At 53.3% G+C, this 23759-nt stretch overlaps 1 protein-coding gene across 9 annotated transcripts in view; it reads right to left on the bottom strand.

Moving 5' to 3' along the window:
- Nucleotides 1-3662: 3662 nt before the first annotated feature.
- PHACTR1 (phosphatase and actin regulator 1) overlaps nucleotides 3663-23759 on the bottom strand; it is a 551321-nt gene continuing 531224 nt past the window's right edge. For all 9 annotated transcript variants that reach the window (XM_078055703.1, XM_078055706.1, XM_078055704.1 and 6 more), the window contains 5 exons: nucleotides 18107-18162; nucleotides 13594-13655; nucleotides 9338-9478; nucleotides 7172-7248; nucleotides 3663-6442 (listed from right to left, as the gene is read on the bottom strand). In XM_078055703.1, coding sequence (XP_077911829.1) covers nucleotides 6427-6442; nucleotides 7172-7248; nucleotides 9338-9478; nucleotides 13594-13655; nucleotides 18107-18162 — 352 coding nt within the window. In that variant the 3' untranslated portion in view covers nucleotides 3663-6426. The remainder of the gene's footprint in view (nucleotides 6443-7171; nucleotides 7249-9337; nucleotides 9479-13593; nucleotides 13656-18106; nucleotides 18163-23759) is intronic.

The raw sequence follows: 23759 nt of genomic DNA, 5'->3' as shown, positions 1-23759 counted from the left end.
ACACTCTTCCCTTATTGATTTTCTACCTGGATGATCTATCCATCAATGTCAGTGAGGTGTTAAAGTCCTCTAGTATTATTGCATTACTGTCCATTTCTTTATTTGTTAATACTTGCTTTATGTATTTAGGTGCTCCAGTGTTGGGTACATAGATGTTCACAATTGTTATATATCCTCTTTCTGGATTGATCCTTTTATCGTTATATTATGCCTTTCTTTGTCTCATTACAGTCTTTGTTTTAAAGTCTATTTTGTCTTATAGAAGTATTGCTACCTGCCTTCCCCTCCCCTCCCCTGCTTCCATTTATGTGGAATGTCTTTTTCCGTTCCTTTGCTTTCAGTCTGTGTGTGTCTTTAGATCTGTTGTCTCGTGTAGACAGCATATAGATTGGTCTTGTTTTTTTCATCCATTCTGCCATTCTGTGTCTTCATTGGAGCATGTAGACCATTTACATTTAAAGTAATTATTTATAGGTATGTATTTATTGCTATTTTGTTGTTTTCTGGATGTTTTTGTAGTTCTTCTCTGCTTCTCTTGCTCTCTTGTGATTGATGACTTTATTGTTATGCTTGGCTTGTTCTTTTGTTTGGAGCATATTCCTCTGTCTTCTCATTTTGCTTGACTTTGTTTATATGAATTAGGGGGGAGCAGCTACTTCTCCTAAATTTGAAGGAATGGTTTTGTGTATGGTCATCCCCTGTGTAGACACTGTGTGTGTGTGTGTGTGTTTGTGTGCGCGCCTGCTGACTTGGGCAGGCTAGAGCTGTAGTTGGCATGGGGTGGGGGTTCCCAGGACAGTGCTTGAGCTGCCCGGGTGGAATGGCCTGAGCTGAAGTGGGCATGAGCTGGGGTGTCCCATGGTGTTCCATGCAGGGGACACCCTGACAGGACAGCTGGAGCCAAGGTGGGCACAGACCAGGGGGTGCTGGGGTGCTCCATGTCAAGGGTGCCCTGGCAAGCAGCTGGAGCTGCAGTGGGATGTGGCCTGAAGGGTCTCAGAGTGCTTTGCAAGGCGGGGTGCCCTAGCCAAGGCAGGTGCAGCCCGGGGGGTCCACTGGGGGGGCTCCATACAGGGTGTGACCTGGTGGGCCAGGAGGTCCCAGGGTGTCCTGCTACAGCAGCATTGTATGTTCCTAACATCTATGCTGCACTGCTGCTTTGTGACATTTGGAAACCCAGGCCAGGAGCTCAGGATAGATCTGAGCTGTAGCTACAGATATGTGGTTCATCTGAGGCCAGGGGAGGGCTAAGGACCTGTAGAGAGCCAGCTAGGGAATGTTTCTGGTGTCAAACCTGTCCTTTCGATTAATGATCAGGTGTAAGCACATCACTGATGCACCCCCAGAGTTGAGGTGTTGTAGAGGACAGACAACAGGCTGTGCTTAAGCATCACTGCTCAAGGTCTACAAGCTCCCCCCCCGCCCCCCCTCCCCCGCCCAGGGTGCTTTGCCCAGAGGAAGGGGAGGCAGGACAGCATAGGGTAGACAGCTTAGCAGCTTCAGGATGAGCCCCCACGAAGACAGGGAGAGGGGGCAGCTCCTGCCAATGAGCCCTCCAAGAGGCCAACCGAAGGCAAGGAGGGGTGGCAGGCATGCATGTCAGACCTGCGGATGGTCTGAAGGAGAGGAATCCAAACTGTTCTCCAAGAGACTGCCCTGGCAGGACTTCTCTAAAGCTTACTCTTTCCTAAGGGCTTAGTGTCTTAAAATTCAGATAAGCCCAAGTCCTAGAAAGCTGATGCCCTAATGGATAGCACAGGATATCTGTGTTCCCATTTGCCAGATGAGAAAGTTGAGGCCCAGAGAAGCGAGTCACTCGGCCAAATTGCTCAGTTACGTGTTGTGACACGGCCACCACTTGTCTGTCCTAGGATGACAAACCAGATCTAATGGATGGACACACCGGCCGCCTCCACCTACTGGGAGTGTGTAGCCATAAGCTTTGTTTACTTCAGAAAGGGCTCCCTCAGGATGATGGTCAGCTTCCTTCCCTCTTGCAGGGCAGAGCCCATTGGGGGTGCTACCAAAGCTTGTCTTTAGAGGTCTTTCCCTCCCTTGGTTAACTGTAGTCCTGTTCTGCCGATGAGACGTACTGAAGTCAGAGAGCTCTGGAGGTGAGCAGAGGGCAGCATGGGGGGCAAAGCTCTCAGCCTGAAACCTGAAAACCTTTCTGTCACCGCTGGCCCTCTCTGCTGTCGCCACCCCTGTTCCAGGAACCCGTCCCCAGCACAGGGGAGAGCGTGTGCACCCCGACGCAGTGCTGCACAAGGCTAACATCTCGCGGGGGTTCGCAGTTGGGGCTCAGCACAGAAATAAGCGGAGCATGCGGCCGCTGGAGACTCCCAGGTGAAGGCCAGGCAGCTCCCTTCGTTCTTCCACGCCCTTGCTACTCCGCAGCAGGACTCCTGGCCCAGCGCCATCAGCACGTCCTGAGAGCTAGCTAGAAATGCAGAACTCTCCGGCCCACCCAGACTTCCTGAGCTGGCGTCTGCACTTTAAGCCCTCCACCGTGATTCCTAGGAACGGTGCAGGGGGGCAGGACCGTGGTCGGCTCCTCCTCCTTAGAGCCACCTGCTTCCACTGCTGGGCCCAGCATACGATGTCCAGTAACTTCACCCACCTCAAATGCAGCCAGCAAGCACTGAAGGCCCTCTTGCTTCCCCCAGAACCTTTGAAAAGACAAGTTAGGACCAGAAAGTTAAGTGATAAAGCTCTTAGCTTTACAGGGCAAATACTCAAGACTTCTCCTGGAGACAGAGGTAAGTACCCAAACGCAAAGTGGTTTGGGGCTTTTGCTTGGGGCAGCGACACCCCATTGCTGCTGCACGGAGCTGTCTGGTATCTGATATTAGAGAGATGACTCTGAGGGATTTTTACATGTTATGTTCCTTATTCCCAGATTATTCAAGGACAGACATTTGGGCTACATCTTTGAAAGTCCTAGGAAGCTAATTTATGGGCAGCCACCACCCCCCCGCCCCCAGGAATACCCGATACATGAGGTGGTTTTCCGTCTCCATAACTCTGTTTGCTGATGAACTGACCTGCCCTCCTCCCAAACCCTGTCCTCAGCCAAACTGTTTGCAGCGGTTGATAAAACACGAGTCAAGGAAATGGTTTTTTTTTTTTAGACTTTTTTTTTTGGTTTGTTTTTAAAGAAACTGCATACATCATCAGAGACGAACAATAATTTAAATACCATGCAGTTTCTGTATGTACAAAACCTAGGCCATAGAGATCCAGTTTAATTTGTATTCTATTTACATTGTCTTCCTCATACAGCCATCATCTGTTAAATTAGAACACAGGAGAGCGCTCCTATACAAAGACAAACTATGTACAGACACCCGGGAAGCAACTGGAGAAAGCAACTGGTTTGGGGATTAACAGACAGATGGGAAGAAAAAGTCATTTAAGGTGACCTCCACCCACCGCTGTGCACAGGGAAAACCTGACATCCCATTCATCGAAGCTCACACCACGATATTCATTCGGCAAATATAAATACACGTTCATAAGCGGGAGAAAAATAAACTCAGGTTTTTATCACATCTACCAGCACATTGTTTGGTTTCTCTAATTTGACATAAAGGCTAAAGTTTTAAAAGTTTTACAGGGCTTTGAGGGCCTTTGGAGAGGAGTAGATCAGCAATCTTGAAAGAGCAAGTAGGCCGATGGCAGTCCCTTCCGTCACAGATGGTGGGGGGCAGGGTGGGGCAATGTCTGATTTCGAGAGGGAAACCGTTCGATTTGAGAAATTTCACATTTTTCCTCTCATGCTAGTCCAAATGACAAAAGGCTCCATTGGGAATGTATCTGCACAAGACCTTTGAGAACTGCAGCTTTTTCAGAAAAGGGATGCATTTTAAACCACCTAGCCCATCTCACCTTTCTTTGTAACATCTTCCAGTTGTCCTAAGAATACAGCAAAAAAGAAAGAAATTTGGATAGATTTCTATCAAGACCTCAAGATTTCACAGAAGGAAAGAGACAGCAGAGACCCCCATCCTGTGGTCCACTGAGGTTGCTGAGCCCCCTACACTGGGCTTGAAGTAGCCCACCTTGACGGTGGGTGAGATCTCAGGGGCATGGAAGGTTCACCCCTAATTCCTGCAACTGACTTCTCAAGAAGGGTGCTCTGCAGGAATTGAAGTGGAGATTGTGTTCCCTGTCCTCCGTGCTCAAAGTGGACTGCGACAACAGGGCACTTCAGGCAAGATCCCTGGGCTGCCGGCTGGCTGCAGGGAAATCGATTTGGGCGTCACGTTCCCAGGGCCTCGGAGGCCCAAGAACCGAAGCCAGCAGAGAAGCCATTGGCCTTCGAAGGAGGAGTCCAGGCCCGGGAAGGAGCTCCCTTAGGCCTCGCTCCTGGGCCCGGGGAAGGCCCGCCCATCACGCTAGGGCCCTGGGAGCCGCACGAGGCCAGCTGGGAGTTACAGGAAGCTCGGCCTCGAGCCCTGGCCAGGCAGGCACCCTGCCTGGAACACCTGCCTGCCGCAGAGAAGTCAAACGAAAGAGCCCGACCTCTTTCGTCATACCATTTGCACATTCAAACGTCAGTAAGCCTTTCGGGAAGACTGTTTACAGCCACACTGAAGTCCCGACCACGTTCTCCCTGAACAGTACCCTCCCGCGGCAGTTAACTATCCAGCCTCAACATTCAGAGAGAAGGATCTAGCGGGGGTGCCCCTCCTGGGGCTGGGCAGCGGCGCGCTCACTCTGGGGGGGACAAGGAGAGCGGACGACGGCTTGGCAACGGTGAGTGGGCACCACCTCAAGGACGGCCCTGAGCTCCCCCCGAAACAGGCCCGGCTCCTGGCCCCGTGCCGGCCGGAAATGAAATGGCCTCCTCGCCGGGTGTGCGTCCCCAGAGTAACGCTTCCCCCACGGCTGGGGCTGGGCACCGGCTCGCTCGTTTTTGTGAGGGCCAGTCTGGCATCTAACTCTCGGGCACGCGTGGAGGGGAGCGAGCCATGCCTGGAGAGATGGCGGCAACGGGCGACCACTCCCGAAGGCCAGGCGGAGCTGTGGGGCCGAGGGCCCTCCGAGGGCTGTTAGGAAGGAAAACAGAAGAAGCTGCAACAGGCCTCGTTAAGATCGCTGTTAGGGTTTGGGGGCTGTCCTCCCTCTCACTGCACGTCCTGTCCTTGGTGTCCCTCTGTCAGAAGAGCACTGCCTTCCTGTGGTCCCAAGTGAATGGGACAGAGAGAGAGACCTCTCCAGCCAGGCTCGCCAGCACCATGAGGGAGAGGAAGGAGCCTCTCCAGACAGGAGCGGGAAGGTACAGCGTGGGCAGGCGCGGCTGGTGTTTGCACGATTCTGGCCTATGCCAAACCCTGAAGCTCCCCACAGAAACTCGTCAGTGCAAAGAAAGGAGACTAGAAGGCCATCAGGTGGTTCTGGGGTACCCGTCCATCGGTGACTGGACAGTCTTTCGGGACTGGGCTCTGGCTTGCATCATGGGTCCTACACTCAGAGGTTGTTTGTTAACTTCCAGGCCACACAGTCACCGGCCCCAGGGTGTGCAGAGAAAAACGAAGAACACCAGCCAAGCAGTTTCTTACCCCAGCCTTTCTGTCCTCATCAGGGTCCTCACACTCAGACGCACGAATACCATGGGAATACCACGGCAGTGGCCGTGTGCGTAAGATCACCCGTGACATTTGGCTTTTGTGACATAGCTGGGTCAGTTCACTTGAACTGAGCAGATGACTGCTTTCCCCTCCTAAACCGGAGCTCCCTAGAAGGCAGCTCAGCTCAGTCTGCAGGGACAGGCTAGGGGCTCTGCGCCGGCCTTCCACACCTGGAGCCTACACACTCTTGGGACCAACAGTCAACCACAGACTCCCCGAGAAAAGCATCTTCCCTTTTGTTCACTGCACGGATGACGGCTGAAGGGGGAGAAAGGACAGGGGCAACCGCGGATAGGGCTCCCTCTCAGCATCCTCCTCCGAGCCGGACGCCTACAGCCAGTGTGTCTGGTCAAGTCTAGAAGGCCCACCCGACCATTTGCTTTGCACAGTCCATTCCAGGCCAAACCCACAGCCTCGGCTTTCTTTGGACCCAGGTGACACACACTTTAGGGGAAGAGGTTCGCTGGGGCCTAAATGAGCCTAAAGGAGGTTGGCCTGCCGGGCCTGGGTGGAGAGGCCGGGGCCCGCTCCGAGCGCCGGGGAGTCTTCCGTCCGCCCCACCGGTGTCCTCGGTATCCGCGTGGTGCCAGTGATTCTGACCGCCGAGCGGTGACCCCCGTATTTTCGCAAAGAGAATCCTGATCACGTTTCCTTTTATTTTTCTTCTTCTTTTTTAAAAAAAGGCAGTTCAGAAGATTTACATCATAATGGGGAAGTGAATAAATACCAGCACTTATGGTTCTTATAAATTTATGTTTTGAAGACAGCATAGCACTCAAGAGGAATTTGACTGTTAAGGTCGGTGAAACCTAGGAAAACAAATAATTAAATCAGGACCGAGGGGCTATTAAAGGAGCCAGATTCCCCAATCCGAGCTTTCTGTCCCCAGATGCCCCGTTGCTGACAAGTGCCGGGCCGAATCTGGTTAAACCCCCACCCAAAGGCACATGCCGACAGCTCTCCTCCAGTCCTTGAGCCCCACGGGGTTCACCTTTGATTCTGGAGCGGTTTACTCTGGAGCTCCTGGGGGCCCCACTGGATGGCCCTGCTGGCTCTCAGCCTGGACTCCGCAGCCAGGTGGAGCTCCCAGCCTGTGTCTCCGAGTCCAAGCACTACAGAGCTGGTACGTCCTGTTTCTCTAAAATGGTCACCGTTTAGTACGAGTCCTAAGAATTGAGTTGATGACTCTGTCGCCATATGACCTTCTATCAGCCCCTTAAATCTCTCTGTGCTTCAGTCTCGTCAAGCGTCTTTTCTTCTCAGCCTAAGTTTCCATAAAAACCCACTCTGGTGTTATTGGTGGTCTGGCACTAATCAGAACTTTCGTTTGGATAATTTAAAAACTAGGCTTTCAGAAGGTCCCACTTAGCCTGGGCTGTGATGCTCCTTCCCCGCAGGGGAACTTCACGCTGACCCTTCACCTTCTCCCCCCCCACACCTGCCACACCACCTGCGACCCGGGGGCAGATGGGAGAGTTCCTGGAAGCAAATATTACAGTGTGGGGGGGGGAGGGAAAAGAACCCCTCGATACACTAACCTTGTTAAATGTCTACTCAATTCATGAACTTCCATTTCGGTGCTTTTAAATTCATTGAGCTCCTTTCGAATGGCAGCCTGGAATGAAGAGAAACCCATGAGTATGCGGAAGAGGGAAAGGAGTTCGCCTTTTATTTCCATTTGCTTTGACGAAGCCAGATGCCAAAGTACGGAAAATGAACTCTTTCACTGGGAGGGGAAAAAGAAAAATCACCCAGCACCTACTACGAATCCTCATCCTGCTAAATGTAAATGCAAATGGCTAGAGCTGGCGAACTGTCCCAAGTGTCCTCGTCTTCCTGTCTTCACGGAGCGCTGCCTTCATCTCCCTTAGGTAAATGACCTGAGCTTGCCACAAGCACGGTGATGCCTCAAGATGGATCCTTCTAGAAGGTGTGGGTCAAACTCCTCAACCAAATTAAGGGAATTAAGGGTGAGCGCCCCCCTTTGATTTATAAAGCCCTCACTCGTTTACAGCTCTGTTGACTCTGAGGTGATCTAGGTCATCATCAAGGACATGGGCTGCGTGGGAACGGCCTCCTCCTTCCAGCACTGGCCGCAGAGGGGAGCTGCGGCCCAGGGGAGGCCAGGCAGCATGCTGCAGGACCGCACAGGGGCCAGTGGGACAGAGGTCTGGCCTTGGGGGCAACCTCGCTTCTTCCCCGGGGGCTGAAATTCTGTAGGTGGGACCAGCGCCCGCCCCCCCCAGAGAAGGCAGGCGCCCAGTGTGCCTGTTTACCAGCCTCAGTTTCCACTTCCTGTTCCTCCCGCGGGGCGGCCTGTGCGGAACCAGAGTTCCCTCCCTGCTGCTATGCACAGCTTGAGCACGCGCGTGTGCGGACACGCTGTACCTTCCCTCGGCTTCAGCTCAGCGCACTGCAGCCTGCCCGGGAACAAGAGGGCCAAGGCCCCTTCCTCCGTTCCCGCTTATGCGACATAACTGCCCGGTGTGTGCGTGTGTGCGTGTGCGTGTGTCCGCGCGTGCCTAGCGGCTGCTGGGACCACCCCCGAGATCACTCCCCACAGACGCCTGCACAGGGAAGAGAGAGTGCTGTGTTTACAAGGAGGGCAGAGGCTTCCACTCATCAGGGCCCGTGTGGTGGACCCACGCTGTGGCAAGCACTTCGGGAACATCGGTCGGCCTCCGACCCCATCATTCCCACCCACGTGTAGCAGCTTCCCTGCGTTCACGCTCCCTGCGATTGGTCGGGCCAGAGTGTCGCTGCAGAGGACCTTGCCACTTATAAAAGTGGTTTTTATAAGAAAGCCACTGGCCCTGGGAACTCATGGGGCGAAGGCAGGCGTCTTCAAGAGAAGGCCCCCAGTGTCTCCCCAATGTCACTTGCACATTGGGTGTAGTCATTAGACTTTTTTTTTTTAAAGGCCCTTAGCTCTCCCATTCCCTCATGATGACTGGACTAGAGTCACAAAGGATTACGAAGCACAGGTTCATTTTGATACATGGTCCGGTGGACACGTAAGAATGAGGTCTCTCTCCCAGCGGGGAGCCCAATGCGGGGCCTGAACCCATGACTCCGAGATCAAGACCTGAGCTGAGATCAAGAATCAGATGCCCAACCGATCAAGCCACCCAGATGCCCCAGAATGGTGCATCTTTTGCCTCCCATCTTTTGCCTCATTTCCTATAAAATGAACCCAACTTCCGATTATTCTTTGTTTTCCAAATGCATGAGGGGTTAGTGAAGGGAGGCAGGTTTTGCGGTCTCTGTGATCTCTGTCCTGTTTCTCCCATTAGGTTATGATACCCGCAGTCTCTTTTGGGTTGGGTGACTCCTCCCGGGTGCTGAGGACAGCGTCCTCTTCCCTGAAAGTCTGCGTGGAGCGCAGAGCCTGGCACTCGTGAACCGTTCTGTGCCCACCCGGGCGCTCTTCTGTTCCTCTGGGCCCAGCCTCCCTCGCCGCCTTTCCTCCTGCCGCATGTCGCATGATATTACGTGACTGTCTTGTGCCCCCTCTACGGCAGCGCAGAGCCAGTTCAGTGAGCCCCGGGGGAGGGAGTGGGGCAAGCAGCGCCCTCGGCAGGCAGGCCCCGGCCACCCAGCACCCCCTTAGGGACACCGCGACCACGGCTTTGATGCTGCTCTGACTACTGGCTACGGGCTCCAAACTGAGGCATGAGCCCCCCCACCCCCACCCCTCTGCTCACTTTGTCGGCGGCGGTGAGGCGGGTCCACGGCTTGTCGGCCCTGCGGTCGTAGTCCTGAGCATCAGCCACCTCCACGTAGTCGCTGAAACGGATGAGGATCTTTCTTTCTCTAAGTTCTTCCACCGTGGGTCTTTGGCTGAGCTGCAGAGAAGGAGAGAGACGGACCGTCAGCCAGAGAAGTTCAGGCGGCCTGGTCGGTTTGCACACTTACAGGGGAAGATGAGAGGCCACCAACACATCCCACAGCGCGTGCGGGACGCGGCCCTGCTGGGGAGCTAGGGCTTCCGACGCCCGGGCCTGCGCCTTCTGCAGGGCTCCGAGAGACACAGAGCTTCATCGTCCCCGGAACTCGCTACCGGCTTATCCGGACAGACAGCCGGGCTGTCTCTTCCTTACCGACACGGCAGCGCCTCCTCACAAGCAGCTCGTACTCCTGCGGGCGCGGGTCTTCCCACACCTGTGCCCCTTGTCCCAGCGGGTGACCGGCCCCGTACACCATGCTGGTGTCTCATCTCGGTTTTGTAAGTCCACAACCATGTGTCAGAATGAGTGCACTCTGCAGGATGGGCTTGTAAATCATCTTACACGTGTGTGTGTGTGTGTGTGTGTGTGGGGGGTGTTTGTTTTAGACACAAAAGGTGTATATGCAAACAACATGCAAATTCAGGGGTATAGCAATGATCTAGGAGGTCCGAGGGGACGCTGCTCCTCAAGAATTTCAAAGGAAAAGCCAGTCCACACTTGCAGAGCGAGGCTGGGTTTGTGCCAGGGAAGTGGGGGTGGGGGGTGGGGGGGTGGGGGGGCGGGGACAGGCCCACGGGATGGGTCTGCGGGGAGGGGTGAGTTCATAGTGACTTCACCGCCTCCCCATCCTAGTTCTAGTCACCAGCACCCTTCCTTTGTACTTGAACAGCACAAGGCTGTCGTTTTTATTAGCATTTCCTGCCATGAAGTTGACTTCTTCTGGAGCAACACCATCACTCTTTCTTTAGGAGGCTGTCCATTGAGGTTTAACCAATGTTATTTAAAAGCAATTTTTCCTCTAAGCCCGGGACCGTATTTACTTCTATTAATAGAAAATGCAGTCAGATACAATCTTACCGCAAAGGCCTACAAACCACCCCACCCCCCCAACACACACACACACGGGAATCCAAAGCACCCGGCTGTTCTGTTTCCTGGCTGCTCCGGAGGGCCCCGGCTTGCTGCTAGCTGGCTGATGGCAGACATGGCCGGTCAGAGGACTGCCCGGTGGTAATGGGCAGAATGGAGCCGGGACTGCGAGGCTCCAGGTAAGAGCAGAGCCTACTCGCCTGGACAACGGGTAGCTCCCCGTCAAAGTGGTTCCAGTGTGCTGAGGCCGCCCTGGCTTTCCTGGGACCGGGCCTTCCGGCAGCAGTGCGGGCCTGTCGCCGGAAAGCACAGGTCCCCCAGGCTTTATGGGCTGCTGTGAACGAGAGTGGCAGCCCGTCTGGACTCGAAAACCTGTTCTCTAAAATGCGACTTCAGGGAGCTTTTGCGCTGTCATGAAAGCACATACCAACACTGTTTCCACATTCTCCCCACTACATAAGGACTCCCACTCGAAATCCCTTGTATTTCTTAGGACTGGCAAGATTTACTGCGGAGTGCTGGACAAACTTAATTTCTAAGTGCACCACGACCAGAACAAAGCTAAGCGTGGAATTTCTAGTGATTCTTTCTAGAAATCATGATCTGGATATTTTACTAAAAGACTTGACGGCAGAGAGTCCGGAGTGAACAGGAAACGAAATGTTAGATCAGGGACTATTTTTCATGCCTGAATCCCATGGAGACTCTAGACAGCATCTCTCCAAATCAATAGGGCGCTGCACCCAAGTGCTCCGAGGGAGGGAGTGAGGAGGGCACCAACTTTGGGAAGCTCCCCTGTGGGCACGAGCTCGTGACCCTGCCTCCTTGGTGCCCAGAGGGGCCTCTGGCTGGTGGCTGATGTAGCTCTTGGGGCACATGAACCTGGGGTCCCTCCTCAGAGGGTGAGGAAATCATCTTTGTGGCCAAAGTCCGGTTTCTGGGGATGGTGGGCTGGCAGAAGGGGTTGGTAGCCTTACGTTTTAATCTATGGCAGAAATACCACTTGCAACCAGATACTGAAGAGTAAATTCCTTGAGACCCAAATCCCACTATTAATACAACTTGACCCAAGTGCATGTCCCTGCCTCCCCTCCGTCTTTCCCTCCCTCCTTCCTTCTTGCCATCCATCCATGGAGCTAGCTAGCATTTTTTGTTTTTTTTGAAAGGGGGAGCATGTCATTTTGGGGTTAGTCTCAATTTGGCTGAAGAAAAAGACTGGTCTGTTGCTGTGAGCATCAGCTCCTGGGGTTCATTTTTCTCACTGGTACCTTAACGTTAAATGGAACCGTACTGAGGAAATCCTGGGGCTGCGGGTAACTGAAAACCACCACTGGCATCTGGTCCTGCTGCGCTCAAGCCTCCAGGGGGAAGGAACCTGCCCAGGGCCCGCAGGCCCCATGGAATCCCCACCTGCTGGCAGGCTCCCATCTCCGTCGGCAAAAACAGAGGTGAAACCTCCTTTCAGCTTTTCCCTTAAAAACAGTTCTCCCTTCCCTTAAACCCCTTTTTCTCCATTCCCCAAGCCTGTCCCAGGGAGGGCAGGTGAAATTCTCAGGCAGCTTTCCTGCCGGGAAGGAAGAGGAGCCAGTTCTCCTGTCCTGGAGCCCCTGCCAAAATGAGGGGCTATCTGGGGGCCCCCATCCCCAGCGGCCCCCACCCTCGGGGAGGTGGGTGGGCAGGGAACCCCCTTCCTTTGCCCTGCTGCCAACTGATGCCGTTAGCTGGGTTTCTGTAAGAAGGAAACGTATGCTTCAGTATTTTCCTATTACGAGTTTTTAGCAAGAAACCCCTCAAGTTTAGGAGAATTTCTGGGCCCAGCAATCAACCCCAATGAACCTGATGAAAATTTGATTTAGGTTTTTTTCCTGAATGTCTAGACCTTTCTGTATCAGGAAGGACGGGTTGTCACCAGCCTCCTCATTTCAAGGACACACTTAAAACAAGCTAGTGCCTCTTCCTCAGGCCCCTTCACTACTCAGGCTCGGGAAGAGGGGGATGCCCTGCGCCCAAAGACCGGGTGCTCAGAGGGACTTAGAGGATCAAACCGTGACTTGGGTGGGGGCACCCAGATGAAGTGAGGTCACTTAGCTCTCGTTCGGGAGGTCCCCACCAGGGGGACGCCAGCCCGTCATCTGGCCCTGCAGGCACCTGCTTATCCTACTCCTTATAGTTGGGGCGACATTTGGCTTGTCACCAGATGCTTGGGATGCTCCAAGGGAGAGAAGGTCCAAGAGACACAAATCATCACCCTAATAATTGGTATGGTGTTTTAGGATCTCTGAATTTCTTCCTTTATATAATATTTCTAGGGAGAAAAAAATCCATTAATAAACCCTTAAAAATTAATTTTAATGGGTCTCTTAACCGTCTCTAAGATTTGAGTATCTTTCCCTCAAGATAGTCACTGTAGGAAGCTGATTAAAAACACTTTAGTCAGACAGAATATAGTATTATTTCTTGTGTACTATCAATTAATTAAACTTGTCATTGTCATCCAAGAATAGCCTCAAATAAGAGTCTGTTATTAGGCCACTCATATAGAATTAGATCCATTTGGGTCTACTTTGCGCTGCCAAGCCGTCGATTTTTGGGGTTAAAATACAAAAAATTCCAGCTTTATGACTTTAAGTGCTTTTCAAACACCTTCAGTAAATTTATCAGTACTTTTGGCATTTTCCTAATCAGTAATTCAAATTGGATTTGGCATAATACAGTCCGTTAGTTCTCAGTTAATAGGAAGGGAATAATATCAGAGGACGCAAGGGAAACTCTCAGGGCCACAGCCCAGAACCATGTTACATTTGAACTATTGATTTTGGCAATGAATTTCCAAAGCTTGGTGAGGTGAATTTTTAGTGAATTTGGTGAATTTTTAAAAAAACAAAATATTCACTGTGATTGAAAATATAATGCACCTGCCATCAAGGTCCTTGGGGGTGGGTGTGTGTCACAAAATCAGGCGAGAGAATGTCACCAGCCAGAAGGCCTGCAGGTCATGATACTGAGCCGACCACCGTCCCCGGGAGAGGTCCTGCTGAGCCCAGAGCCGCTCGCTCTCACGCCCGAGGAGCAGGACCACTGAGAGAGCTGCCCGGCGCCTCCCCCACCTCCTGTCCCAGCTCCCACCTGGAGAAGCCACTCACCTTTCGAGTTAACCTCCTCTTGATCTCTCTCTTCTCCTCTTGTTCCTCCTGTTCATTCCGAGCTGCAAGAAACAGTGAAGATGCTTTTGATTCTGGGAAACAGTGTCACACACAGGTGTATCCTCTGAACGTCTGCAGGCTCTAGGCCGAGCCCCTCACCACTTGAGAAGGGGGGGGGCGAGCTCCTGTCCTCTGCCCCGGCCACCCTCCGGCCTGCCTGTGGGATGCTCTCCCAATTGCCCGCACGGCTTCAAACGGGTAGTGAGCTGGCTGGCCTTCTCACTTTGCTTTCTTTATGCCACATGGGGGGTTTCAAGTCTCCAGGCAGAAATGCTGGGCTGAGAAGTGTGGCTTCGTGGCAAGGAGGTAGGTCCTACACGCGTGGGGGTGCTGTTGGCCCGGAGGCGGGCATCAGGGGAGAGGTGAGGCTCCCTGCTTGGGACAAGACCTGTGCCCGCTCAACTCTGCCTCGGGCCTCCCAGCGACTGACGGGGGCTCACTGTGATGTGGCCTCGTGTCTGGTGCTCTGTGGGGACAGGAAAGGAGGCTGGCCCGCGGGGGTGCCGGCCACGTGCTGCGGAAACGAAATAAGGGCACGGCTAACTCCAAACGCAGCCCCGGCTGCACGGAGGAATTCCAAACGCTCACCTTTCGCAAGCCCTGATTCCATTAATTCTTTGAATCTTCCAAGAAGTCCACAGAGCAGGTGGGAGGCCAGAGTCTGGGACACAATTGCCTGCATTTAGACTTTTTAAGGAGTGTCTCAGGAGAGAAGACTTCGGAGTCTAAACGTTCTCAGCTTAGTATGTGGGCTGACTTACTCATCAGATGTTTAAAGAGCCGTAGGTAAGAGGGTCTGGGGAATGGAGCAGAGATATGGAGGGCAGAGAGTGCGGGCTTATTTTTCCTTGTAAGCAAAGTGGGTGACCGTGGGCACGTCACTTTCCTCCTGGGCTCAGGATGGAGGCATGGGTCTAAGCCTAATATTGTCTATCAAACCGTGTCAGAGAGGGCCTCTGCTTCTCGCCCCCTGACTTGAGAAGGGCATTAGTGAAAGCAATCTCCTTCGGGGTGGTCTCCTGGGCACTTGTTCTGTCATTTTGAAATCCCTGTTGTTGAATTTTGTTTCATAACTCATCAAAGCAGCGCACCCTTGCAATTCAGTCATCTCAGGATAGGGCGGGTCTTTAAAAGAGGGAAGCCCCTGTGCACAGAAGCGGGTCCCACCCAGCTCCTCCTTGCCAGCCCGAGGCCACGCACGCTGAAGGTGGCCACACTTCCCACCGGGAGGGACAATGGCAGGTTAGAGCCGAGCGACATCCCCAGGGGCACAGTTTGACCGCTGTGACTGCTGGGGGGGGGGGCGTTCAGGACCTTGTTCAGGGTCACCAGAGGACCCCAGTGCAGCATGCCCCCCAGGGCCCCCACCCCCATATAAGAGAGAGAGCTCCTTCCTCTGGACTTAAAGATCTTATCTCCCTCCCAGAGTTCCCTTTAAAAATGCAAGTTTCTCTTGGATAAAAACTCTCGAAACTAGCCAGCCATTAACATCTTAGTATGAACCAATCGATCAGAGATAAATTGGGAGGCAGAAAGCACGAAGAAGGGAGACCGCAAACAGGTGCCGTCTGCAGGGGGGCCAGGGGGATGACAGTCTGGAGAGTGACGACCCAGGGGGCGGCTCCAGGGCTCTTGGTTAAAATGTACAGGCTCACAGGATAGTAGGGCCGCGGGGGGCCCAAGGGACCGCCACATCTAAATGTAAATGAGGATGGAAAAGCCGAGGGAGTGAAGTGGCTCGTCAAACGCCACAACGCTATGCGGAGAATTCGGCAGCCAGCCAGCCCAGCTTTTTTGCTTGCTAGGATAAGTGGCCCCCCCTCCCCGCGGCCTGTTTTGCGTGGGGCCGGCCCCTCCTCCTCTTTCCTGGTCGGAGCCTCCTCATCCCACAAGCCCCCTCCGAGCCATGACCCCGCACGGAGCTGTCCTCTCCCGTGTGTGTTTCTAGGGTCCCCCTGAGGGACGGGGGCCACACGCGACCGCCTCTGGAATCTATACCTTTAGTTCAAAGCCATTTACAAACCCAGGGCCATGAATTCTCGGGCTGAGGGTACCAAGACAACCCCATTAGGCAACTGGGAAGAGAGGCCAGGAGAGGGCCACGATGTCATCATGTGCTGCCACCGTCAGAGTGTGCTCATTATGTGCTCAAATGTGCCCAGTGTCTCATTGGCTGCTGGACAAAGCCAGCGCTGGCCCCGGGGGCCGGCAGGGTGGGGCTGGAAGGCACCGCAGACCCTCCAGGCGCGCCCCCCCCACCCCCCGCGGAGCCGGGCGTCCGTGTCCCCAGCACCCTCATATAGATGGTTCCCCCAGGGACCAAAGGCTCAGAGAGCCAGGCTCGGCATAATTTGCGTGAGGGTGTTTTCTCATACCATGAAAAGTTTCTTGTTCCACAGAAGGGAGATGGGAAAAAAAAAAAATTCTTAGGAAAACTAAGTTCCAGAACGCAGGGAAAAAAAGAAGAGTTAACGGAAATAGGAAAATAGACGTTCATTTCTGAGAAGTTTCAAAACTGAAACGATCAGCCTGTTGGAACTTGGTCAGGCAGTTCTTTAATTTGGCCATTTGAACGGGAGAAGAAGGAAGAGGGACTAGAACCAAAGGGGACCCTGGGAACAATGTTTTAATGTCACCGCTTGGGTCGCCTGAACCTAAGACCCTCAGGCTTCTTAGACGCGAGTAACCGCCTCTGAGATCTGGGTCTTTCCAGATGGCAAGAAAAACCCACCATGAGGGCCCCGCCCGTGGTCTCCCAGGGAGCTGGGCACGCAGCAGGCGGGAGCTGGACCTCCTCGTTCCCAAACCCGAGCCCTTGCTGAGAGAAACACTATTTTCTGCAACTTGAACGGTCCCATAGAGAGTGGCAGCCCCTTTGGGAGCAGGTTGGGGGCCACCAAACACTGTAGCGAGATTCCTCCAGAAAACAACAGATCCGTGTCAGGGGTGTGTGTGGGTGAAGAGGCAGAGGGGGAAGGAAGCATGTTTGCCCGATTTCCCACTTCCAGAATAAATGGACACCTGTTTTTCTTTCCAACAACGGAAAGGTTATAATGGATCAGGTATCAGATTGGGGCAGAAAAGGAGGCCAAATGCTTCCCCGACCGTGGAAATCATCTGAAAAAGTTCTCATTCCTTTTATAGCATATGAAGCTTTGAAACTGCTAAGGGCACCTCGTGGTTGGAAAAAAAAAATATACACACATTCCTAGAGACCTAGGAATTACGTGAGGTGCAGCCAACACAGGAAGGCCAGTCCTGAAAATCATGCCCGCTGAGAGCTGGGGAGGAGGCAGCCGGCCCGGAGCAGGGAGCCAGGAGGTGGACGGAGGCCCGGGGTTGCGGGCCACCCCCCTCCTCGCAGCCCTCCCCAGGGGAAATTCAGCGGCCAACGCTCAGCAAGCCATTCAAAACCGACCAAGACCACAGTGGGGAGGAGAAGAAAAGGAAGATCAAGAACCTTTTAGTTTGGTCTAAGTGGAAATATCCAGCCACTCAGACTGAGGCTTCATGTGATCGCATGTGCGCGTGCGTGTGTGTGTTTGTGCGTGCACACACACATGCGTGCATGTGGCCTGGCATTCCTAGGAAGCTCCGCACGGCATGTGTCTCTCTTTCCTAGGGGGAACTTAGGAGCGGATGTGTGCGGGGAGGAAGGGTCATGAATTAAACTAAAAATACTATTTGTTGACCATCTCGGGGAGAGTGTTGGTGAGAGTCGTGAGGATGATGGGGCAGACGTGGGCAGGGAAGTTTCGTTTTCTAAATTATTTAATATCTCCCACCACGCGGAGGAATCCTGGTGTCCCTGAGATGCTTGTTTCTTGTAATTTTATGTTGGTGAGGCACCAAGGGGATTCCCTCTCTCTATTCAAGTATCTCTGCGTCCTGAACCAAACACACAAGGGGCCCGGCGAGTCTCTCTTGGGAGAGAGAGCGCCTTCGGCCAGCCTGCCTTGGGCCGGCAGCAGGAGTCCTGAGAGGTGGACGTGAAGCATCCTCACTTGGAAGTGCTCTCCTAGACTTTACATCTAATTTTCGAAGGCAGGGCGGGGGGTTTATCAACAGCATGCAGCTGCCATGAAAAGTCACGGTTTCCAGCCCTAGTCTGCAAACGGCCGTCCGCCTTCTTTCAGCCATCGAGACAGAATCTGTGGTTTCTAAGTCAGTTCCGGTTTGACGGTGACCCGAGTGCTGCTTGGAGTCATTTGAGTGAGTCCCCGGCCCCAGCAGTACAGCTTCTCCGGCTTCACCGCCCACCAAGGGGAAGGTGGTTCTCGCCGTCTGCGAGCGTCCAACGAGCCGAGCGGACTCGGGTTTGCCTCCTCTGCCGGGGAGGCCGCCTGGGATGTTCTAACACGCCAGGATGGAGCGCCGACCACCCGTCATTTCCACACAGGCTTGTGGCCCACACACTGAACAAGAGCCAAAGCCGGCACACGGAGTCACTTACGTTTTAGAATATTCCTCTGCTCCAGCTCCTCCGCCGTCGGCCTCTGGCTCAGCCGCCTGCGGAAAAGATCCAGGAAACGTTTTTGGACCGCATCATAGCCTCCTTGGGTCATTAATCTCCCCGGCCCTTGTAGGTGCATGAGGCGGAGCGAGAGGCTGCAGCTCCTGCCCCATCCTGTGCCGTGCGACAGGGGCTCTGACCACCACCGCCTCCTCAGTTCCTCAATTTCAACCCCAGGAAAGGCACCCTGCGTCATGTCACGCCAAGCTGACCCTCCTCCTTCCTCCCGTCCTCCGCCCCTCCCCAGCCCTGCTCCGCCGGGGCCTCCGGGCCAGTGGACACTTCTCGTCACAGAGGCCCCTTTCTTTCATGCGGCCTCCTCGCTTCGGGACAGTGGCCTCTACCCGCCCCCCAGGGTGAGAGCTCGCTTCTTGCCATGTTTGTGCAGATCCAGTTAGGACAGAAAGAGGCTCATGGCCCCGGGGAGATGCAAGACAGCGTGTCCTGTCTGCGAAGAACAATAGATGCTCTTCTTCTTGTCCCCACCCACCCCCACCAGAGCCGCCTTAGACGGGGAAGGACAAAGGAGCAGGAACTGCAATGTCTCTCCTACCGCTGGCACGTCATGGGGCCCTACCCAGTGCGACATGGCAGCAGGGGTGTCAACTGGTTGTGATGCAACAGTGTGGGGGGGTGGGGACGGACGATGGTGGCCCCGCGTCCCAGCAGAAGTCACCGGAGACTGGGAAGGGCCCCGCGGAGGACAAGTGCAAGCTGGTGTGGGCGGATAAAGCGCCAGGGACGAGCAACACAAACAGTGGGGCCCCGTATTCACAGAGACGTTTTTGTATTTTGAAGCTCCTGGCAATTATTTAACGACCCTGCAAAGTTGAGCATCCTGCTCCCCACCATGGGAGGAGGCATGTGCGAGAGGAGAAAGTTGCGGAAGGAGTCACGGGCTGCTCGGCGGCCTGCACTGGGACCTGAGGGGCGCTCCCCCAGGATCACAGGTTGTGCTTCCTCCCCGGGTATCGGCACCTGTGTCTCCAGGTGGCAAGGCATTTACACCGTGGGATCTCAGGAGAGACCCGGAGTGAAAACAGAAAGTCCATGGAGTTACCGAGTGCAAAGAGTTGACATTGAACGCTTCTTGTCACCTGCAATTCTCCTCATTGCCCTGGATTCTGAGAGACCCCAATGGCATCACCATTGATGCTCTAGGGAGGGCACGGAAGGATTTCCGTTCAGATACCGGTCGGTAAAATCTACAGCACCCTGGAAACGGCTGGAAATTGTATTCCGAAGTGTTGTTCAGTTTATAAGCCCACTGTCGTGTTCGTTAGTCATTTGTTCTTCCAAATGTCCCATGAAGACACTATTTCTTCCCATCGACCAGGGCCCGCTGTATATTTGGAAATTTGCAATATTGGAGACTCTAAATTGGGACTCCAGAGTCTCGAAGTCTTTCCTAAAATAGCACTCTCAGACCTCGGGAGGAAACTGTGTCATTGGTCTGGAATGCAGACTCTGCTCAGAATGAGCCGCGTGGAGGCTCTGCCCCACCTTTCCATTTATCTTCCCCCAGAATCCTCGCTTCGTTTGTAGGGATGGGCAGCCAGCTTCAGGGGACCCCTTGGCGGAACCCAGGCTCTGGATGCCGCTAGGGCTGTAGGTCAGTAGGTTTTGAATAAGCTCCTGATTCAAGATGGAGCTTGCCTCCCAGAAGTCTTATGCCCAGAAGCGTCTGCAGAACGTTCCCCCACTGGCTTGTGCTGAGAAGCCCACTGATTCTGTCGCCAGACCCGTTGCCTGGTTCTGTGCTGGCTTTTTCGTTTTTGTTTTTTCTCATGGGTCACATTTGGAGGGGACAAAAGGATGAGAGACTGAACTACATGCACAGCAAATTCTGTCTGCTGGGCAACCTTAGATTCAAAGACACATGCTTTCGAGTGAGGCCCCCTGTTTATGTTTCATTTCTCCTAAAAGGGCCTGAGAACATCGAGGCCAACCACAGCGATCAAACGGAGCTAAGCCCTCCCCAAGGACACGTACGGTAGTGAGGTGTTTTGGCTTTGAAAATGAGATCGGGTAGGAAAATCATACTCTGGCATCATGATAACAAAACACAAACAGCTCAGGAGTTAGGGGATCTGGGTTCTAGTTCTGGCTCCGCTCTGAACCTACTTTCCGTGGACAAGGTATTGGACTCCACTGCAAATAATAACTAGTAATTTAATGGCTAAGGCTGACGTCATCCCTGTCTCGTGCAGGCATGGTTCTTAGAAACAGCGGCTGTACACTCGGCCACATCCAAATGTGAATTCATTTATGGAGCGTGAGCAGGGGTGGGGGGGCGGTGGGGGGTGGGGATAGGAAAATAAGTAAATAAAATACATACTAAAATATTTAAATAATTGCGTTTGTTCATTTTACAAATTACTGGGTGAAGGCCAGCTCTGGGCCGGGTTCTGGGTTGGGCACTTGGATGAGTAAAAGAACGGATCAAGGTCCTGCCTCTGGGGGAGGCAGTCATTGATCAGGTAGTCAGGGAAGCAAGTATGAAATGTAACCGTAGTAACAGGCTGCCAACGGGAGGCACCTGGGCATGGATTCTGACCAAATTATGTCAGGAGAGGGGTCCCAGGGGAAGGGACGCGGTGTCCTGATGGGAAGGACAGACGGACGGAGCCATGGTGCTGGAGTGGAGACAGCGAGGGGAGGAAGGAAGGTGGGGAACAGGCAGGGGCCAGGCCGCGTGGCCCACGAGGCGAGAGGGCAGGACAACACCCAGCACGTCGCATCCCGGAAGCGAGGTGGGAAGATGGGCACGACCGGCCCAGGGTGCTGAGTGCTGCCGAGAGGTCAGGCAAGCCTCGCAAACGGCCCACGGGGATCAACACCAGCTGGGCTTGCAGCAACCTCGCCTAGAGCTCTGCCAGGGGGCGCAGGGAAGGGAAGCCAGGCAGGAGCGAGTTGAGAACGGAGGTGAGAAAATGGACAAGTATGCACGATTCTTCCCGAAGCTTGGCTGGATGAGAGAGTTGCGGGTGAAGGGGGCTCTGGCGAAGTTTATACTTTTTACTGGGAGAAGACTGGGCGCGTTTAATGGAAAGAATCCGGATGAGGTGGTGGTGGCAGGAAACTATGTAAGGAGGGAGGAGGCTCAGATGATGGTGCAGGAGTCCCGAGGAGGCAGGAGGGGTTGGGGTCCAGGGACAGAGAGGCCTTCCTCCTCAAAAGCAGGAGGAGGGATGGCTCTTGACCGTGACAGGGGAAGCAGGATGGTACGTGTTGTACACAAGTGTGCAGGTTTGGTACTGGAATTAATGAAGAGTTCCCAGCTGATGGCTTGCAGTTACTATAACACAAGTAAGTTGGTTTATCACAAGGATGACTTCTATCAGCTTAAAACAATACCTTTCCTTGACAGGCTGGTCTTCAGACGGAGCCAAATTCATAAACTAAAGGGATAAAGCTCTAGCTTCAGAATTCTAGTGGCTAGCTTCTTAGGGAAGGACCCAGAGCAGCCTGACATGGTCCAAGTAAAGGCTTCTTTCTAGATCTACTTGTACAGAAACACTGGTCACTGGAAAGCCAGACAGCAGAGCACAATTACTGTATTAATGAAGTGGGCAGTTTTATGAATAATCCCAGAGAGCAGATAACTCCAAGAATAAAGACAGAGGTGCTTTCTGAGTGTATTGTATCTTTTACCCCTGTCTTGACGGTACGTTTAAGTCACCGTATCAGACTTAAACTCACATTAAATGTAAAAAGTGCTTCCTGACTCTGTATGTAGACATGACCATTTATATGCTATATGGTAAAGGCAACATTTTTGGGAGTTAAACTTTTCTGTAAAATGAATGATCCAAAAGTAGGAGTTTTAACGTGTTCTCAAGTGATCTATTCAAATAGCTTTGCTGGTATATATGTGGCCCTGGTTTATTAGGTATCTCTGAGCTGCAAAATTGTTGTCACTCCTCAAATGGTTTCTTCTTTACATGACCACCGCTAAATGATCTGCACTAGCTGCAAAGTGAAAAATCACCGAGCTCCTGTTTAAATGCCATGCGCCATCAATCGCCACCTAGGAGCCTTCCAGGTTCTTGCAGAATTTAGAAACGGATTTTCTGTAGTATCAGTTTGAACAACTCTATGCTGGTGACTGCAAGAAACAACCACATAAACTAAGGCTCTTCTTTTTCCAAGCAAGGACCATGACATACAAACAGGCCAGAAGCAAACAGTACTTCGGCTTTGGCCTCGGAAAAAGGAGACCGTGAGAGAATGTGGTGGCAAGAGGCTTTAGGCAACACGCAGAGCAGGGAGGCTGTCTCCCCAGAGACGTGACAAAAAACCACTGAAGGTCTGGCTGGTCTGGCTCCTGATGCTGACGAGGAGGATTCGTTCTGCTGCAAGGAGCTAATGAGCCTTCTGCTGGTGTCAGAACTGCAAGGTCACGGCTTTCATTAGCATTTGCAACTGCATATTGTTTGGAGGGCCCTGATTTTAAAGTTTGGATCTCTGAAAGCTGTATCTGCATTTCAGGAGAAAGCAAAGCAGAACTGACGTTGGTCTTCTGCATCTCAGCCCCGGGGGGAGGGAACGGCCCTTCCAGAGGGGAAGAGAAAACGGGAAGGACTCGTCCTCTCTCCTAAGGCAGGAGGAGACGGGTTTCCCGACTGCTGCTCCGGATGGGAAAGGGTGCAGATGGGCCTGGTGGGGCCGCAGGGAGGGAGACGCGCTGAGTTACGACCCTTCCTTTGGAATCTTTCTGGAGAACGTGTCGGTTGCATGCGTTTGTGTGTGGCCTTGGTCACTGCTACATCGCCAGGTGTTAGGAGGCCACGGAGAACATAACAGGTGCTTTTTATTTTTAAAAATATTTTATTTATTTATTTGTCAGAGAGCGAGCGAGCACACAAGGAGGGGGAGTTGCAGAGGGAGAAGCAGGCTCCCCGCGAAGCAGGGAGCCCGATGTGGGACTCAATCGCAGGATCCTGGGACCATGACCTGAGCTGAAGGCAGACACTTAACGACTGAGCCACCCAGGCGCCCCCAAAACAGGTGCTTTTAGTAATTATTTAGCCCAGATCCTACTCGTCCCGATGCCATACACGCTCCTGGGGAGATTTTATCCACAGTCATGACTTCAGTTCACATCTATAGCCCAGTGACTCCGAAATCTATACCTCCAGCCGTAGTTTTGAGTTCCAGACCGCCTTTCCAGTTTACACTCCTACAGGCTGTCAAACTCAGAAGGTCCTAAATGAATTCATCCATCTTCCCCTCCTGTCCTGACAGTTTTGCATCCCCGTGAGCTGCCCAAGCCAGGAAACTGGGAACTGTCCTTGGTGGGCTTGACCCTCAACAGCCAATCCACCGCCAGGTCCAAACCATGTCCATTCCAGCCCATTCCAGCCCACCACAGCCGGAGCCTCTCCCCGGGCTGCTGCAGCCCATCCCACTCGGGTCCTCCTCCACCCCAGACGGGATGGTGTTTCTAAGGGGAAACCTGATCACACCACTCCCTGCTTGAAAACTACGCACGCCCACCCAGAGCCTGCAGGAGGGAGTCAAACACCCAGGGTCCTAGAAGAGTCCTTGTGATCTGCACGCTTGCCAAGAATCCCCCCCAGCCCACACCCTG

The sequence above is a fragment of the Halichoerus grypus genome, chromosome 9 (genome assembly GCF_964656455.1).
Source record: "Halichoerus grypus chromosome 9, mHalGry1.hap1.1, whole genome shotgun sequence".
Taxonomy (NCBI): Eukaryota; Metazoa; Chordata; class Mammalia; order Carnivora; family Phocidae; genus Halichoerus; species Halichoerus grypus.
The sequence above is the reverse complement of the archived record's forward strand: the minus strand, read 5'-3'. Positions and strand labels throughout refer to the sequence as shown.